The sequence below is a fragment of the Bubalus bubalis genome, chromosome X (assembly GCF_019923935.1).
Source record: "Bubalus bubalis isolate 160015118507 breed Murrah chromosome X, NDDB_SH_1, whole genome shotgun sequence".
Taxonomy (NCBI): Eukaryota; Metazoa; Chordata; class Mammalia; order Artiodactyla; family Bovidae; genus Bubalus; species Bubalus bubalis.
The window spans coordinates 43,379,058-43,397,405 of record NC_059181.1 but is presented as its reverse complement, the minus strand read 5'-3'; the positions used below and the strand labels follow the sequence as shown (position 1 = coordinate 43,397,405).

The window sequence follows — 18,348 nt, the reverse complement described above, 5'->3', positions numbered from 1 at the left end:
ACGAGGCTAAATTTGTTAGCAAAGTGGAGATACCTAGCGGGCTATCACAAGTCCTGTGGAAAACAAACAGAAATAACTTCTCTATCATCAAGCTTCATTCAGAGACAGAGCAGTCTCTCTTGAAATATTTAATATGATTCTTGTTAAGGAAGGTCTGTTAGGACAAAGGATACTTTGCAAATTCATTGTATGTCTTCTTCAAGCTTTCCTAAATTAAACAATTGGAAAAAAAAACAATTGGGGGGGGAAATGAGTATACTGAGCCAGGGGCTCAAGCTCGGTGGGATGGGTAGGTAGTGTTTCTTTCATCTGCCCTTTGAGTGGCCTGGGACTGCTTTTTTGCACATATGGACCCTTGGAAGAGATTAAGGGTCACATTTAGCTGCTGGGCACTGACAGTGCTCCTGTTACATCCATAGGGTTTTGATATTTTCTGAATGAACTGGGAGGTTAGATGCACCAGTTTTTTTTTTTAGTAGAGCCGACCATTCAGAAATGAGTGCACCTGGATGAATTATAGCCTCCCTTTGTAGCTGCCTCTCTTATCATGTAATTTTTTTAAGGAGAGGGGACTTTGAAATAAGCCAGAAATAAAAGAGGCATCCCTTAGCACGGTGCCAAAATAGGCATTCAATTTTGTGAAGCTCCTCATCAGAACAACATATTCACAAATCCTTGTTGGCAGAGAGATGTGTGTGAAAAGTCAAGTCACTGAGGCATGTCAAGACTTGCTTTCATTCCTTGCCAGGGCATCATTCTCTTTGGGTAGATGCATTATATTTACAGAATTTGTTGCTGTTCTGCTGGAGTATAGTTAAAACAATGTGATGCCAAGCCAAGAATGTCAGAGGTTAATCCCAATAGTTTTACCTCTGATTGTCTAACAGGACAATGATTTGTCAAATGCTGCCAAGTCCAAACTAATCTAGTGTAAGGAAAGGATAACCATTAGAAATATGCCATGAGTTTCTGGTAGGGTCTGTACCAGTTCTCACTGGAGTGCCATCATCAGAATCTCCTGATCCACCCCCAGAATTTCTGATTCAGTAGGCCTGGGGTCAAGGAATAACTTCTACTTGATTCTCAGTGTATCCTTGGTTAAGAATATTGATCTCCACTAATGATTTGTATTGGTTCTTCAATGGGGTAGTATTTCATATGTATATATCTATATATAAAGTATAGATGTACTATAATGTGTACTATATATATTTACATTTTATACTTTAAGACGATCTACCTGAATCAGGCAAACGTAACCACAAAATAGAAGGCATTTATTTATACTGGGCATATGCTGTATCTAAATATACATCCCATAAAGTAGACTGGTAGGGTGATAGTAAGGTTGCCAGATAAAATACAGGATACCTGGTTAAATTTGAAGTTCTTAGTATAACTATGCCCCCCCCCCCCAGTATTGTATGGGACATACCTATACTAAAAATTATTCATTATTTATCTGAAATTCAAGTTTAACCAGGCATCTCATTTTTTTCAATTTGCTAAATCTGGCAGCCCCAGAGGGTAGACCTTGGGGAGGGAATTGTCACTAAATGTAGCTGAGTAAAATTTAGGAGTGGAGGTAAGCCATTGGTCTGTGAAGATAGGTGCTTGGTGCATGGTGGCTGTTCAGTAAGTTTGATGAAGAAAGGAAGAAAGAAAAGGAGGGAGTGAAAAAGGAAAGGAAAAGTGATAGACAATGATAGCACAATGCAGGCATCATGAATTATATGAGGTACTTTGAGGAGTCAGAGGTGGAAATACCAGTATCCATTAGAGGATAAGGCATTTGAGTAGTACCTCAAAAGTTTCTCCAGATAAAGATAGAAGAGGAAGGCATGTTAGTCAGAAGGAACAGCATGAGGTGAAGAGGTAGGAGAGTGGTGAGGACAGTGTTAGTCACTCAGTTGTGGCCAACTCTTTGTGATCCCATAGACTGTAGCCTGCCAGCTTCTCTGTCCATGGAGTTCTCCAGGCAAGAATACTGGAGTGGGTAGCCATTACCTTCTCCAGGGGATATTCCTGACCTAGGGATTGAACCCATGTCCCCTGCATTGCAGGCAAATTCTTTACCATCTGAGCCACAGGGAAGCCCCAGGAGGAGAGGAGTTGGGAGGTATTTGGGAGCAGATATAGAATGTGTGAGGAAAACTACGCAAGAAGGTGGTAACGCAAGAGGACAGAACACCCAACATGCCATCATTTGGGGCTCATTCAGTGGCTAGGGGGAGATGCATAGGATTATGATCAGAGATACAGAATTCAGAAATTTTTATTCTTTTGCTGTAAGACTAAGTATCAGGCCAACTATATTTAAAAAGTTATTCCCATGAAATCAAACTCCACAAAGATGATGTTTTATAAAATTAAAAGTGGAATGCTAATTGTAGTGAAAGAGTGAACAAAAGAGGAAAAGATACTCTGTCATTTCTGATCACAGTGAGTGGTCTTAATATTTTTAGGAGATAAACTTTAGTAGATATGAAAAGTGAAAGTCGCTCAGTCGTGTCTTACTCTTTGCCATCCCATGGACTATGCAGTCCATGGAATTCTCCATGCCAGAATACTGGAGTGGGTAGCCTTTCCCTTCTCCAGGGGATCTTCCCAACCCAGGGATTGAACCCAGATCTCCCGCACTGCGGGCAAATTCTTTACCAGCTGAGGCGGACACGACAAGTGGCAATTCCACTTGTATATTCATTAACATAAGAAATACCTGCCTCGAGACTTGGATGTGCCTTAAGTCTGCAGTGTTACTAAAATGAACTAAACACACTTAAGTTAGAGATAAGAGATTGGAGTCTTAATTCTTGAAGGTGAATTCCTAAAAACTAAATTTAGTAGTATGAGCAAAGATCTAAAGCAATTCCCAACTGAACGAAATGAAAACACATTCAACATAAATGAATATATCATCATTTTGATCTAAATCACAGGGAAATGTTAGAAAGTTAAAGCTTGTAGAATATAATCAGAGAGCAGGACCTTTAAAAAGAAAGACACATGTAAAATATGAAGATAAGGAAGAGCTGAAAAGCAGACACCTGATGCCTGGATATTTCCCCAAATTGTCTTTATGGGTCAATTAAGAAAATAAACATCTGAAAATTTCAAGGGCAGATACAGTACTTTTGTTGTTGTTTTTCCATGGGGTCCCAAAGAGTCAGACATGACTGAGTGACTAACACTTCTCACTTTACATTTTGTCATGTTATATACCTTGATCTCAGGTGCTCTTCAACATGTGCCAAAGACATGGCATCCTCCATATTTCTTTGATATTCAGAAGAACCACTTACTGGTGGTTTCTGCCATTTATCATGAAAGACTATAACCATACAAATACCAATAAATAGAAATTTCAGTCCCCAAAGGACACAGTTGAGAGATCCTACTAATATTTGTGAAAGTTCTCATGTGTGACTACCTTTCAAATGCCCCACGTTAGTTTTTGATTAACATGGAATTGTGACCTTGGATTTCTTGTTATTAAAATTTTCTTGTTTAGTGTTAGATCTGCCTTCTCTTTTCAACCCATGGATGGTCCAGATTCTCTCTTGTTACCACAAGGAACTACCCTGGCTTCTTTTCTTTTATTATTTTTTTAATATAAATTTATTTATTTTAATTGGAAGCTAATTACTTTACAATATTGTATTGGTTTTGCCATACATCAACATGAATCTGCCACAGGTGTACTGTGAAATGAATCGCCAGTCCCCTGGCTTCTTGTAAGAACCATCTAGGGAGAAGAGTGCGGGACCTAACATAAGAAAGTGTGTGGAGGTTGCAGATACACAGGCTCTGCAAGGAGGGACAGCTGATGGCGGTGCTGTTGACTCTGGAGGGGGGAATTGTTGCCACTGACAAATGGACCCTCTCCAGAAACAAACTCTTAGGAAAGAGAGAGGCTGTTCTTTTGGAAGATCGGCTCCATTATCTCTTTCACAGTGGCTGGCTGCTCTTCACATTTCTAGCCTGTTTTGCCTAAGACATTCCCTCCTCTCCTCCACTTAGGTAACTTGTGGCTGTAGTATAGTGAAATACAGTTCAGTGTAGACTGTGGAGCAATGGCACTTACTTAGGGCTTGAAAAACCCAGGTTCAAGACACTTTTCTGCCATTTGTGAGTGCATAACCTTGGGCACGTCACTTAACCATCTTGAGTTTTCTCATCCATAAACTGAGTATTTGTATTTCATACATTATCTGCATCGTGCAATTATTGAAGATTAAATGAGAAGAATATATGAAAGCATATTCTAGGGCCATGATGATGATTATAATGATTATTATTTAAAAGTTTAGTGGGTGGGCCAGTTCTTCCCACTTAGAAAAATATAGGATTCCTATTTGAAGTCTTACTAAAAAGAAATCAGCACGGATTTGCTTATTTTAATTTGTATAATGAAGTACACATGCAAGATAGATGGAATTCCTGAAGAAACTCTTGGCTGTTGAATAAATCTTATATATTTTAAAAGCTGTCAGCTATACTTTAAAATATAAGTATTTTTAAAGAGATATATAATGGTTTGTGGAAGTACCTGGAATGCCCATGCTTTTATAAGGGTGTTCAAGTATGCAATTTGTTCTAAATGTCTAATCTTGAATTTTTAAATAATTTGCATACTGTTTTCAGTGGCATGAATTAAGGGCTAATTGAAGTATAATTTTTTGCAGTAAAATTATATCATCTTTTATGTAGTACATTTAAAAATATTCTAGGCCAGTTTTAATTTTACAGTTTTTTTTATTTTATTTTAATGTAGCAAGTAATTAAAAATTGCTACAAAGAAAAGAAGATGAAAATGATTTTAGTTAATTTCCCCTCAACAGAATGAAAAGATGATTAGTAGAATAATGGAACAGAGCTCAACACAGTTCCTGGCACATAAAGATATTCATTGAATGTTCTTTAATGAATAAGGAATGAATAATTTCTAAGTATTTCTAGACTTTGGGAAAAGACACTATTCTCAGTGCTACAGAAAATACGAGGAAGATTGCTTGACATCTTTATAATAAAATGCCTCCATTATGGTACAGGTTACACAAGCCAATTTTTCTTGAACCATTAGACCCTCAGTTTGCTCTGCTTGCCTTTTCTTCTTTTTGTCTTTGCTCCTAGAGTAGATTCCCAGGCTTAAGTCAGCTTACAGATATTGAGAGACATTCCTCCATGGTTATCTTGCATTTTTGTGAATCTTGCAAGCAGAGACACTGACTGCTCTTTGTTCTGGATTATCTTTTCAAGGATGTTGATATAGCACACAGCTTTGGAAGACAAAGGTAGTCTCTCCTTCTGGAACAAAAGGCAAGTTTGCTCACAGCCTTGGAAAACAGAGGTGATGTCTCCCTCCAGAATAAAGGGCAGACATGTTTACTGTACAGTCTAGTAAAGATAGGGGACTTCCCAGACAGTAAAGAATCTGCCTGCAATGCAGGAGACACAGGAGACTCAGGTTTGCTCCTTGGGTTGGTAGAATCCCCTAGAGAAGGAAATAGCAACCTATTCCAGTATTCTTGCCTGGAGAATCCCATGGACAGAGAAGCCTGGTGGGTTCTCTGTTCCATTATTCTACAGTCCATGGGGTCACAAGAATTGAACACGACTGAGTCATTGAGCATGCACGCATTAATAAAGATAATGTTTCTCTCTGAGACAAAAGGCAGGGATGCTTATTGTCCATTACAAAAGATTCAGTTTCCCTCAGCTCAGGGTTCCTGTCCTGTAGTGTAAAGCACTGTGTGTGCAGAAGTTACCTGGCCCTTGTTGTGTCACTCTTTGGAAATTGGGGCTCAGAAAACTGGTACCAAAATATTGATCTTCTGGGTACTGTTATTACTGTGAGTAATAAACTGCCCTTTGTCTGTCACCAAAGCATCTCATATCATCTACCAGCATCCTTGAAATTGTGGCAGGCTAACTTGTCAGCTAGCAAGCAGGATAAAATCTCAATCCCTAAATAATTCTTGACAACAGGTTTCAGCAGTGTTAGGGTAAGTTGGCTGGTTATGGTGTGGTATAGTTGATACATTCATCTAGTTAGGGAGCCTTTTTTACCTCCAGTGGCTAGTTACCATTTAGGTGTACTCGGGGACCCTGGGTCCATACTCTCAAGAAAAAAAGTGAATGGATATCATAGGGTTGAAAGTAGAAGGTACTATGAAGCCTGTGCTAACTCTCACTTTGTGGGAGTGGTTGGGTGGAGGTGGACAGAGGCTGTAGAGAAAGGCGGAGGGAGAAGAGGTTGGTAGAAGGAACAAGATTCCAAGAAGCTACAAAGCAACATAGAGTCATCTGTGCTTATGGAAGCTGTAAATCAAGGTGTTGGCCTCTACCATAGTGAGGCTTAGTAGTTTTCTTTTTTCAGTCAAGAGTGCATTTTTGTGAGTACTGTGGTTTGGGGTCTTAGTTCCTTGTTCAGCGTGCTCACATTGAGTGCTTGTGAGTGAAAAAGTGAGCATGCTTGTTTTGGGAAAAACATGATGGCAGTGTCTGGCACATTGGGTCACCCTGTTTAATACTCCCTTCTCCTTCCCTCCTGCCATAGTCTTTGTGTGCACACACTAAGTTGCTTCAGTTGTGTCCAACTCTGTGCAACCCTATGAACTGTATGTGGCCAGGTTCTCTGTCCATGGGATTCCCCAGGCAAGAATATTGGAGTGGATTGCCATGCCCTCCTCCAGGGGATCTTCCCGACCCAGGGATCAAACCTGCATCTCTTAAGCCTCCTGCATTGGCAGGCAGGTTCTTTACTACTAGCGCCACCTGGGAGTACTTTATAATAGAGTAAGCCCTAGTACCACTTAGGCAACTCTAACAACATACAAGGCTGGTCAAATTAACTCTGAATCTCAGGAGCCCTAGCTCCCTGTGGAACCATCAGAGTTTGAACATTCTGATGCTACTTCTCCAAGAGCCAGTCCTTTGCCCACTTCACCATGGTGAGAAAACATTCAGGGTTGTTATAAAGATATGCTCTGATCTCTTGCTGGTGAGCCACATGATGAAACAATTGTGTTTTATTTCACACTGTAGGAATTTTTATCCGGCGTCATCGGATTTCTCTCCCACCTCCTAATGAGGATCAGTTTTATACTGTGCATCACTTTAATGTCAGCACCGACATTGTCTTTTATGGTCGAACGTTCAAGATTTATGACTGTGACGCATTCACAAAAAACTTCTTGACGAAAATAGGAGTCAAATTAAATCCCCCAGGACAATGTCCAGAAGATCCTTACATGAAAACACGGAGAGAGGTAAGTTGACTTATCCATGAGCTCTAGTCTTCAAGATGAGAATCCGTTCAGAATCAGTGAATGGTATCAGTACTTCTGATGCCCAGGTGAAAGGACTTGGGGGGCCATGGTCACTGGAGTTGTCCTCTTTTCCTTTGGGCTGGACAGAGGCTGGGGGTTGGCTTCGGTGCAGGAAAGACTCACTCTCTGCCCTCACCCCTACTTCTCTTTACAGAGAGTGGCCCTTCCAGGCAAGGTGAGTCTTCATGAGCTGCCCATATGGGATGGTTTCTAAGAGCCCGGCATTGGCTTTGTAGTCACTGACACTGAAACAGTTGGGCCCACTCTTACCTGGCTTTTCTTTTCCTATTTTAGTTGCCTAACCCTGGGGAAAATATTTGCTCCTGTGCTACTGATATACTCAACCAAGCTTTGGGTACACCTTTTTCTTTCTTAAGACTCCCAGCTTCCTTTAAGGTGACATCAGATGCAGAGAGGTTCAAGAATGAGGAGGGCCATGATTTTGATGTGCTCCCATGATAACAGGATGCTTATTGGCAAAGTCTGATCCAAGCCAGTGTAGGGAGGAAAGAATCAGTGTTAGTAGTATTATTATAGTCTTTCCAGAGTTTTTTTTTTTTTTAAATGAGCCCTTGGCCCAAATTTTATGTTGTATAGAAAAATCTGAAAATCTAAATACCTAAAAGGGCAGGTGTTATTATGTGGAAGGTCACCTACCTCACCAGTCTTCTTGCTAGGACTTGAACTCAAATCTCTTGCTTCTTATCCTGATTTTAATTATTCTCATTTGTTTCTCTTTTTATTGACGTATGATCATGCACAGTAAAATGCACAGAAATTAAATATACAGTTTGATGGGTCTTAACAAATGCATACACCCATGTAATCCACACACGGAATCACAGTCTAGAACATTTCCATCCTCCTAGAAAGTTCCTGCATGCCTTTTTCCAATCTGTCCTTCCCCCCACCCAGGGATAAGCACTATTCTCATTTCTATCCCTATAGATTAGTTTGGTCTCATTTTTATTGTTTCTAAAACTTGTAATTAACTTCTTTGCAGAAAGATAACATAAAATTTAGAATGAAAGTCTCCTTTGATTCTGCTTTGATCTCTTGTTAAAAGCTGCATGTAGGATCATTCATCTATTCCTGCCTCCTAGCCCCATCAGAATTATCCTTTAATATTGTAGACATATACCCCTCCTGAGAAATATAGATTGTTGATCCTGGAATATCTAAGGTGAAATCCTTGTGGCAATATTCTTTTGTGTATTGGCATGCAAGGAGATTTATGGTTTGGGTTCATTTCTGTGTTTTTCTAAATGCCCTGGAAGTACGAGTCTGGATAAATACAAAGTCTTTAGAACCAGCAGAGAGAGACCAAAAGAAATGGATCTATATGATTTATCACCCTTTGCATCTGGCCACACTCATTCACTAACAGCTGGTATTATATGATAGTGATTGTGAGTGATGATGCATAATATGAAATACATAGGAACAATGTATGATTTCATAGGTTTATAAGGAAAAAAATCTTCTGTTCCAGGAATCAAGAATAAATACCAAGAACAGCCAAGAAATGTTTTAAATAATTTCCTTTCAGATTGAGAGAATCATTTTAGGATTTATTCCCTCAGGGAGAAAGCTCTTCAATAAATATAGAAGTCTGTGGAAAATTAGGAGTTTAATAAGAGGCTTTTATATTGACTTTAATTCATTTACTTCTCCAGTGTTTGCTGCCTTGAAATGTAAAGTTAAAATTTAACAATTTAACTTGAACTGAAAAGATCTCCTGTGGTATGTAATCAATAATGGATTTCTTAGAGGCCTTATCATGCGAAAGAAAGTTTTCTCTATCAGTGAAAATAGAGATCTTATAATTTCATTTAAATGTTAAAGATAATCAATGAAAGTAGAGATCTCATAATTTCATTTAAATATCAAGGATAAGACTCAAGAGCTTCTGGAGGGCCATCGTGTCTCCTCTGTCTTGGGATGAGTCTGCCCCTAGACTTCCCTGGACAGACACAAAATTTTGAGAATTTACAAATAAGACTACATGACCCAATGTGGGACTACATCTCACTTGCTAGTGAGCCCTTCCTTATCTAGCCACCCTATTAGGCTACATTAGATAGAATGGGGAGGCGGAGTGCGGTTGCGCTCCACGACAAAACTGAGACTGCAGATAGAGAAGAATTGGGCCAAGAAAACTGCCCAGCTAGTGGTTTCTGGGTTGGAAGCCAGAGCCTGCACAGTAATCCTGTGCAAATTGAGAAGTTCTCCATTTGCTCTGTTCCTGTTTCCGTGACCTTTCAGATCTTTGCTACCTAAACCTTTTGAGCAAAATAAAACTGTGAAGATATTTCTTCTCTTTTTACTTTCACAAAAGTCTGTGGATGAGTAAGAAGCATAAACAGATATGAATTTTCAGTAAAAATAACTTTTTGGTTATTATAATTAATATAGACTTGGATGTACAAATCTTAAGCATACCTGTTGACAATTTTGAAAAATGTATATACAGTTTAATAACCAGCACAAAAATCAAGATAGAGAATATGTCCATCACCCCAGAGAGTTCCCTTGCCCCCCTTTCCAATCAGTCATCTACCCAGAGGCAATAACTATTCTGATTTCTGTCACCATATATTAGTTTTGTCTGCTCTCAAACAAGAATTTTAAGTCTCTGAGAAGAGTCAGTTTTCAAAAACATTATAGAAGTATACTTTAGTGTGTTAAAATAATGTTTAATGAAAAGCTTCCTAATACTTGATTGTCTGTATTTCTAAGGTTGAAACTAGTTATATATGTATATCATATATGTTGTTAGTTGAGATTTTTAAAAATATCACAGAATAGTCTATGGAAAAGATACCTCTATGTTTTTTGACTGCTTGCATCCCAGAAGCAATTATGGAAAGACTTCCACTATCATTAACCTTTTCTCCACTGACAGAAGCTAGACTGCATGGAGCCCATACGTCCCTATGAGCCCTTTGACACTCTGAAACAGTTCCTCGAGTATGATAGGAAGGTCTTGCGTTTTTTCTGCGTGTGGGACGACTCAGGCTCAGCGTTTGGGGATCGTAGAGAACTTATCCTGCATTACTTTCTGTCTGATGATACCGTCGAGATCAAAGAAGTCTTGCCACATAACTCAGGAAGAGATGCTATGTCATTGTTTCTCCAGAGGAGAAAGCTACCTAAGGTGAGCAGTAGACACGGGACTGCTTTCCGAGTTTGCTTGTGGGCTGAAGACTCTAGTCACTGTCTGGAATGTCGCGTGTTATGACTGTTGGTGACAAGTTACTATGTATTAGTGCTGGTGTTTAGAAAATTTGCACTTTGTGCCCTCTATTAATATACATCTATGAAAGTAATACAGAGGATATGACAAATTGGAACTGGAAGATTCAGGGCTTAAGGCATGTAAAGGGAAAAAGTCAAATGCAAGAGAGCTACCTATGTCATTGAGTTTACCGTGAATCTTATGAAAGTAAATGACTCTCGAGTAAAAGAATTGCTCATGGCCTTGGGAAGAGCAATAGCCTTTGGCCTTTGTAGCCTACTGGGGAGATCCCATTGTATTGGTCTGGGCTGTGAACACACACACACACACACACAGAGGAGTGACTCTTCTGTGAGTAGCCACTTGCAGAAGTAGTCACCAACTAGCCACTGGCTAGCAACAGTAATAGCTTTAGCACCTTTACTGTTAAAAAAGAGTTGTCCAAATGATTTCTACACATGTTCATGGCTGCTTGAGAGCTAATGTAACCTGGGTGCAGCGGAAACAGCACATAGACAGAAGACCTGGGTTAGAATTGTAGATCTGTCGCTTAATAGCTCTGTGACCTTAGGCCAGTCATTAACCTCTCTGAGCATATTTCCCTATCTCTAAAATGCTTTTAACTAGGCTTCCCTCCTGAGGTAACTGTAAAGACTGAATGAGATAATATAGTAAAAAGCACTATATAAGGATCTATAAGAGCTTCCCAGGTGGTATTATTGGTAAAGAACCCGCCTGCCGATACCAGAGATGATAGGAGACCTGGGTTCAATCCCTGGATCATGAAGATCCCCTGGAGGAGGGCATGACAACCCACTCCAGTATTCTTGCCTGGAGAATCCTCATGGACAGAGGAGCCTGGGGGGCTATAGCCCATGGGTTCACAAAGAGTCAGACACGAATGAAGCAGTTTAGCACGGATGCATGCAAAGACCTATGAACACCTAACTATAAGGCACATGAAAACATCATGGCTTATTCACAGTTCTCTGTTATGTTTTATTTCTTTATTTATTTGGATCATGTATTTTTAAACTTACTTCTTAGTGCTACTGAAAAGATTACTGTAACACTCATTTCTGATGCGTACAACCACTGGTTATTTGTTTATCACAAGAGACTCTTCCAGATTCTCAAGAGTCTCCCACCAGAAGTCCTGCTATGTAGCTTCTTGGGGCTGGGACTGGGTTTGTCCCAGAGCAAACTCCAGGCATATGCATAGCAGGTGGCCAGGAGGAGCCAGGGAAGCCTGTTTTTAGAATGGCTTTGAAAAATAGGCTAAATATAAAATAATAATGACATACCTGACATTTGCAGTGTTCCTTGACATCAATTGCTTCATTTATTCATTCATTCAACAAATATTTAGTAAGTGTCAGCTGTGTGCTGGCTCTGAGGTTACCATGAGATAGAAAATGGGTTAATTCCTGCTGTATGGTGTTTTCATTCTCGTGGCGGAAAGATCCAAGAGCAATGGGTATTCTCTTGATGCCACATCCTTTGAGAAAGCAAGGAGTAAATACTGTTGCTACTGAAGTTCTGAGAGGATAAATGTCTGGCCCCATGTCCTATAGCTAAGAAGTGGCAATGAGAGAGTTTGCATCAAAAAATGTGTTGTTTTTTCCCTCTGTAACGTGCCTTACTTGCACCCCACACCTCATAAATTCACACATTTTAACTTTTAGTTTATGTCACACATATCAGGGATGATTCTGATTTCTCAGCTGAGATAAACCAATTAGTATCAGTTTCCATAAGTTCAGATATTTCCTGCCTGACCACCTCCAGCATGGGTGAAACTGAAGGGTGTCCTCCCTGGCTTGCTCCCGGTCACAGTTTGTGTGAGAGGCTGACCGTACTTCACTGTTCATACTACCTCACCACACTGCCTCTCTCAGCCAGAAAAATGCCTCCTTGGTCAGGGTCAGGCAGGGTGCTGAGCCAGTCAAGAAAGCAAGGCAGGGTTTCTCCATCAGGGTATCTTGTTGTTTAGTGAAAAGATGACTGCTGATGAAGCAGTTAGAGAGCAATGACAAGTTTAACCCTGAGGTGGGTGCTATAGAAGTTTGGATTGGGCAGTGGCCAGCAGGATGGGAGAGGTCAGATGGAAAAGATGGGGCTTCGTCAGGTCCTTGAAGGATGAGGGGAGTGTAGACCGACCCGCAGAGGGTGGGGAAACATGGGGGAAAGGTGGCTGGAGTCTGTGTCCTGTCTTCCTCGGGATGATAGAGGAGAACCAGATGATATCACTTGCCACTTGAGCTCCTCACCAGGAGCATGTTTATGTTGAGAGTCCACCTACCACATCTTGATTTGATTTATATCTTCTAGTATGGCCCCCCTGGAGTCTATCAACCAGGCCAGTTAACAGACCGGACAGTTCTCAGTGTGTATGGTGGCTACACAGAGACCCGAGTGTATGGCTACCTGTTGGATAAATATGAGGTAAGTCATGTTTTATTACTGTTACCAGTATGGCTTCTCTGAAACCTGGAATGTGGGCTGAGTTGCGTATTCTTCTGGGAGACTGGTTGTGAACGACATTGATGACTATATAAATGTATGTGTTGCACTGTTGCATTTATCAATAATAAACATGCTTAAGTGTACATATAAATATATGCATTGCATTGCCATTTGGTAGCACTACCTTGCTAAAAGAGTGTTTTAAAATGTTGATTTTGAGTGGTTGTCTTTTGATTTGATTTAAAAAATTTGGTTATAAGTGATGTAATGGATTTTTTAAAATTTCCTTTTTCCTTTGAGAGGGGGGATGCCAAGATCTTTGGTGGGTCTGTGGTGCCAACATCATGTTCCTTTGTTTTTATTAGCTAGGAAAATTAGACCAAGAGTTTTACAAAGATACTGACCTATCCATAGGAACCACCATCAATGTGTGGGGAAGGAAAGTGCTCCTTTGTGACTGTGATGATTTCACGAAAACTTATTATAGGACTAAATATGGAATTGGTAAGTGATACATCTGTCAATTAGAAAATAATATTTAAACTTGGAGTCTTTGTTCCCTAGTTAAGATTGAGCTGACTTTTGAGTTTCAAATTCTAAGCTTCTAATAGCTGCTACCATTTATTGAGCATTTGCTAACTGCCAGGCATTTGTTGTCTTATTTATTCCCCTAATATCATCCTCATTTTAGAGGTGAAGAGACTGTGGCTTACAAGGGGTTTCCTGGATGAAGGTCATGCATGCAGCAAGTAAAGAGTGAGCCAAAAACTTAAACTTGTCTGCCTGATGCCAAAGGCTGCCGTTTTCCCATGTAGTCCCCTGCCTCACTGCTGTGGTCAAGCAGTTGAAATGGAAATGCAAAGACTTTTCTTTCCGCTGAATCCTTGCTTACCACAGAGGCTATACTGATTTTTGTTCTCTAGCAAATTGTGCCCATCTGCTCTACCTTTCCTGGTGAGGCACAGCCAGGCTGCCAGCTTCTCTCTTCTTAGCTCTTCATTCCATTCAGATCAGGTTAGTTCAGTTCATAATGGAAGCCAGTGACTTATTAAGCACCCACTAGATGTAGGTCATTGCAGTGGACACAGGAGATGCAGAGTTGTGTAAGGAGTTTCTAGGCTGGAAGGGGAGCAGAGATCTACTGCATGTTACATGGTGTTATAACTGTCACAGAAGCAGGGGGAAGATCTGAGATGAAACCTGAAAAACAAGCCCCTCCATTTGTTAAACCTGCAGGCCAGCCCTACCCCCTTCCCAGGCCTTCTACCCCAGGGTTCAGGTACCTGCTGGTGCTTGGCTAAATGGGGGTGATAGGAGTTGCCAACCTCCCAGATTGGCGTTGGAGCTCAGTTGGGGGTTGCTTACTCCTTTCTGAACATTGGAGTATTCATATGAGCTCACTTCCCTGAGCCATGAGATGGAAGCCAGAAACAACCACAGCTTTTCCTAAAAGACAGGGTGCTTTGTCTCTAGGATGACACGAGGCCCACCTTATGTGTCTTGATGTCCCCACTGTGTAGTATTCCTGGCCTCATGGGAATCATTATATTATGTAAGAAGACACACAGCACACAAAGGGGTTGGAATATAAAAGACTTTCAATTTCTCTCTTTGGTTCACTATGGGAATTTCTTCCACTGCATCTGCATGCCAGATTAGTCAAAATGGGGCCAAATTGGTGGCCTCTTCTTATATTATTTTCTAAAATTAGTCCTGTTGGTGGACACAGTTGGGCATATTTGTTTTGGGTACTGAGGACAAGAAGGAGCCAGGAATGTGCAGGTAGTGGCTGCCATAGAGAAGCTGCTAGTGACCCTTAGATAGTTGGGAAGGATAATTTGATTTTTAATAAATGTAAGTACCTGTTCAGAGTTGACAAGTCTTCAGTGTAGAGTTGAAAATTGATAAAAAAAGAATGAGTCACTGAAGACATTTACCTATGTCCTACTGAAAGATTGTATGTGTGCCTGCTCAGTCATGTCCGATTCTTTGTAGAATTGGAATCCATGGACTGTAGCCCACCAGGCTCCTCTGTCCACGGGATTTCCCAGGCAAGAATACCAGAGGGTGTTGCCATTTCCTACTCCAGGGGATCTTCCTGACCCAGGGATCAAACCTGTGTCTCTTGCATCTCCTGCATGGCAGGTGGATTCTTTACCTCTGTTCCACCTGGGAAGCCCACTGAAAGATTACCTTAATACAAAGGATGTGGTGAGGTCATATGATCCCTTAAATGTTAAGTTGAACATTCAGTTGATGTTTGTTAGCTTGATTTTGAGAATATAAAGTTTGTATTTGGGGAAATGAACATAGTGCTGGGAGACCCAGTACATTGTTAGTCTCTTAATGGGTTTACAGGGAACTTTGAGAGGCAGAGGAAATCTACCAGTGTGCTCCGGATCTAGCCATCTTCACCAGATGCATCAACTTCAAATGTCCTGTGGTCAGTTTCAGTTGAGTCCTAGTGCCTAATTTCTTCCTGCTTACTTTTGCTCTCTCTAGAGACTTACTGTATTATATTTTAAAAAGTCATTTGTGCCTTTAAAGCTCATATAACATGAGCATTATGTCTTTAAAGAGAAAATTATGCAAATGCAAAGTTATGATGCATTTTATAGTCATGCTGACTTTTTATATTTCTCCTAAGATATGTTAAAATATCCCGTTTAATAGACACCATTATTACACAACATTTCTTGAGTAACAACAGTATACTTAATGTAACTAATGACTAGAAATTATATCCATGATTCAGGGAGGAGGGGAGTGAATCAGTATTCTCTGATTATCTTTGCATTTGCTTTTCCTGACTTTTTGGTAACATTAAATTAATAGACTTAATGTTACTTAGATGCAGTTTTTTTGCACATTTACATTTTTTTAATAACTCATCTGGCTCTAAAAATTCATAAGACTAACCACATTTTATACATTATATTTTGGTATTCTTGAACCCCAAACCAGGACAGAGTTCTGGCAATAATTGTGGTCACATTTCCCTCCTTGCCAATAATCGTGGTCAGTAGAAACCTGGTGTCACCACTCTGCAGCGCTACAGGAAGAAGCTGACAACTGCCAATGACACAGCTAGGGCCCTCCCTAAGAGGAAGCCAGGGGGAGATTTCTAATGCAGTATACAGCCTGGGTGCCTCAGTACCTTCTTTTACCTATTGCCACCCCCAGCATATTTGGGAGGAGAAAAAATGGCAGACGGACCAAGAGGTGAAGTTGGCCACAGTCCCAAGAAAGGCACATGAGAAAGCTTTCTATTATGTAGAAGCAGAGGGCTTGACAGAATCCCAAGAGATATATATGTAAAACCCCTGTGTTAAACCCCATCTGGACTCCTAAAAAGATGAGATTCTTTTGTGCGTTTCAGGATTCTAAACAGAAGGCAACTTCCTCCACAAAACAGTCCAGTGTGACTGCCCCACTAGGCAGCTTGGCTATCCCGCTGGCCCTGGCTAGCCTGCCGGGCAGGAGCATGTTACTCCCTCCTTACTTCGTGTGCATGAACACGGACTGGCAGATGGAGGCCTGTTGGACTTTCCTGTAGCGTGAAGGTTGGAAGAGGCTCCAGGGGCTCTAGCAGGTGTTTCTTTCACTGAAGGGACATGGATTTGAATGTAAACTGTTCTTACCTAGAATTCCTGCCTTGGGTTATTATTTTTTTGTCCATAAGAGGACTTTGTTACAATCAATTCTTAGTGGTTGGGACAACCAAACTAGTGTGTGTGTGTGTGTGTGTGTGTTTGTGTGTGCATGCGCATGCTTAGTAGCTCAGTCATGTCCGACTCTTGCGACCCCATAGACTGTAGCCTGCCAGACTCCTCTGTCCATGGGATTCTCCAGGCAAGAACACTGGAGTGGGTAGCCATTCCCTTTTCCAGGGGATCTTCCTGACCCAGGGATCAAACTTGGTTCTCCTGCATTGCAGGCAGATTCTTTACCATCTGAGCCACCAGGGAAGCCATTAAGGATAAGCAAAAAAACTTAAAGCATATTTAATTTTGTGGAGTTATTTATAGCCATCTTTGAACTCTTGGTGTTAGAAACAGCAGAGCATCTAAGATGAGAGTCTAAAGATCATTTGAACAAATGAGCCATCCCAAGATGCAACAGCAGAGGTAGAATTTGCTTCTAGTCTCACCACATGGCTTTGATGGACCTAACAATTTTGCTTTTTTTTTTTTAAACCTCTTGTATGCAGTGAAGAAGGTTGAGAATTAGATGATTTCTAACGGTTTTCTAGTTAGAGCTAGAAAATTATGTGATTATTTGACCCCAAAGTGACCATCCCACTGAAGTCATTTGACCTGCATATGGGGTGCAAGCAGAGGTGGATTCAACCTCAAAAATAATGAAGCTTAAGCTTTAGGGTTCTTTTCTTTGCAGGGGCCCCATTCCAAGGTCCTGGGCCTAATTTTGTCTCAATTATTTGACATTTTTTGGTCTTACAGAGGTTCTCCCAAATAATAAGCTTCAGGCCTCCCAAAACCTGGTCCAAATCTCGGTTACTAGCAAATCAGAGGTGACTATCGAGGTAATTGAAGGCTTTTCTCAGAATCATTTCCAAATGAGATGATGAATAGTAAACCACTGTGAGGGAGCATTAAGATACATTCTTTAAAAAAGAGTCTGTCCCCTCTATGTAAATTTGTTGGAATCTAGTCAATTGTGAATGGACAGTCAATATATATGTTTTTACAAGCTCTCGGAATTAGAAGCATCAGACTATTTGAAAGGCAGATGTGTTTTAGGATCTATTAGAATGTAAGTATAAGAAGATATTTGGGACCTGTGGCTGATTCATGCTGATATATGGCAGAAACCTGCACAATATTGTAAAGCAATTATCTTCCAATAAAATTTTTTTAAAAAGAAGATATTTGGGAAGATGCTTTGTAAAAAAAAAAAATATATACTTTTTCATCAAATATTTTTTAACACCTAAAACATGCAGGATGGTGGAACAATGGAAAACCAAAGACAGAAATTTATCCAGGCACAATTCCAAACCTTTGTGAATATACACAATTAACCCATAAAAAATGGAATCTTGAGTCACAGTATCCAGAAAGACTGTATTGTTGAAAAAGTCAGACATGGTGGAATGGAACAGTTCTCGGCATTTATACACTAGATGGCACTGTGGGTGCAGAGGAAAGCTCTAAATTGATTCTTTTGTTACTTAAATCTGTTGCAAAAATGATGTAGTTGAGAAAACAACAGTGTGTTATAAAACCTGTAATTTTGGGGGGAGATGTAGAATGCATTCTTAATTTGAGATTCAGTGTGTGTCCTCTTTTGGTT

General features: G+C 40.4%; 1 protein-coding gene across 5 annotated transcripts in view; it reads left to right on the top strand.

Moving 5' to 3' along the window:
- EFHC2 (EF-hand domain containing 2) overlaps positions 1-18,348 on the top strand; it is a 248,550-nt gene that overhangs the window by 103,706 nt on the left and 126,496 nt on the right. For 4 of the 5 annotated variants that reach the window (XM_025275981.2, XM_006075332.3, XM_044936623.2 and 1 more), the window contains exons 4-7: positions 7,048-7,271; positions 10,237-10,488; positions 12,901-13,014; positions 13,401-13,539. In XM_025275981.2, coding sequence (XP_025131766.2) covers positions 7,048-7,271; positions 10,237-10,488; positions 12,901-13,014; positions 13,401-13,539 — 729 coding nt within the window. Of the gene's footprint in view, positions 1-6,806; positions 6,954-7,047; positions 7,272-10,236; positions 10,489-12,900; positions 13,015-13,400; positions 13,540-18,348 lie in introns of those variants that run through there. The other variant, XM_044936622.1, reaches the window with a different exon arrangement.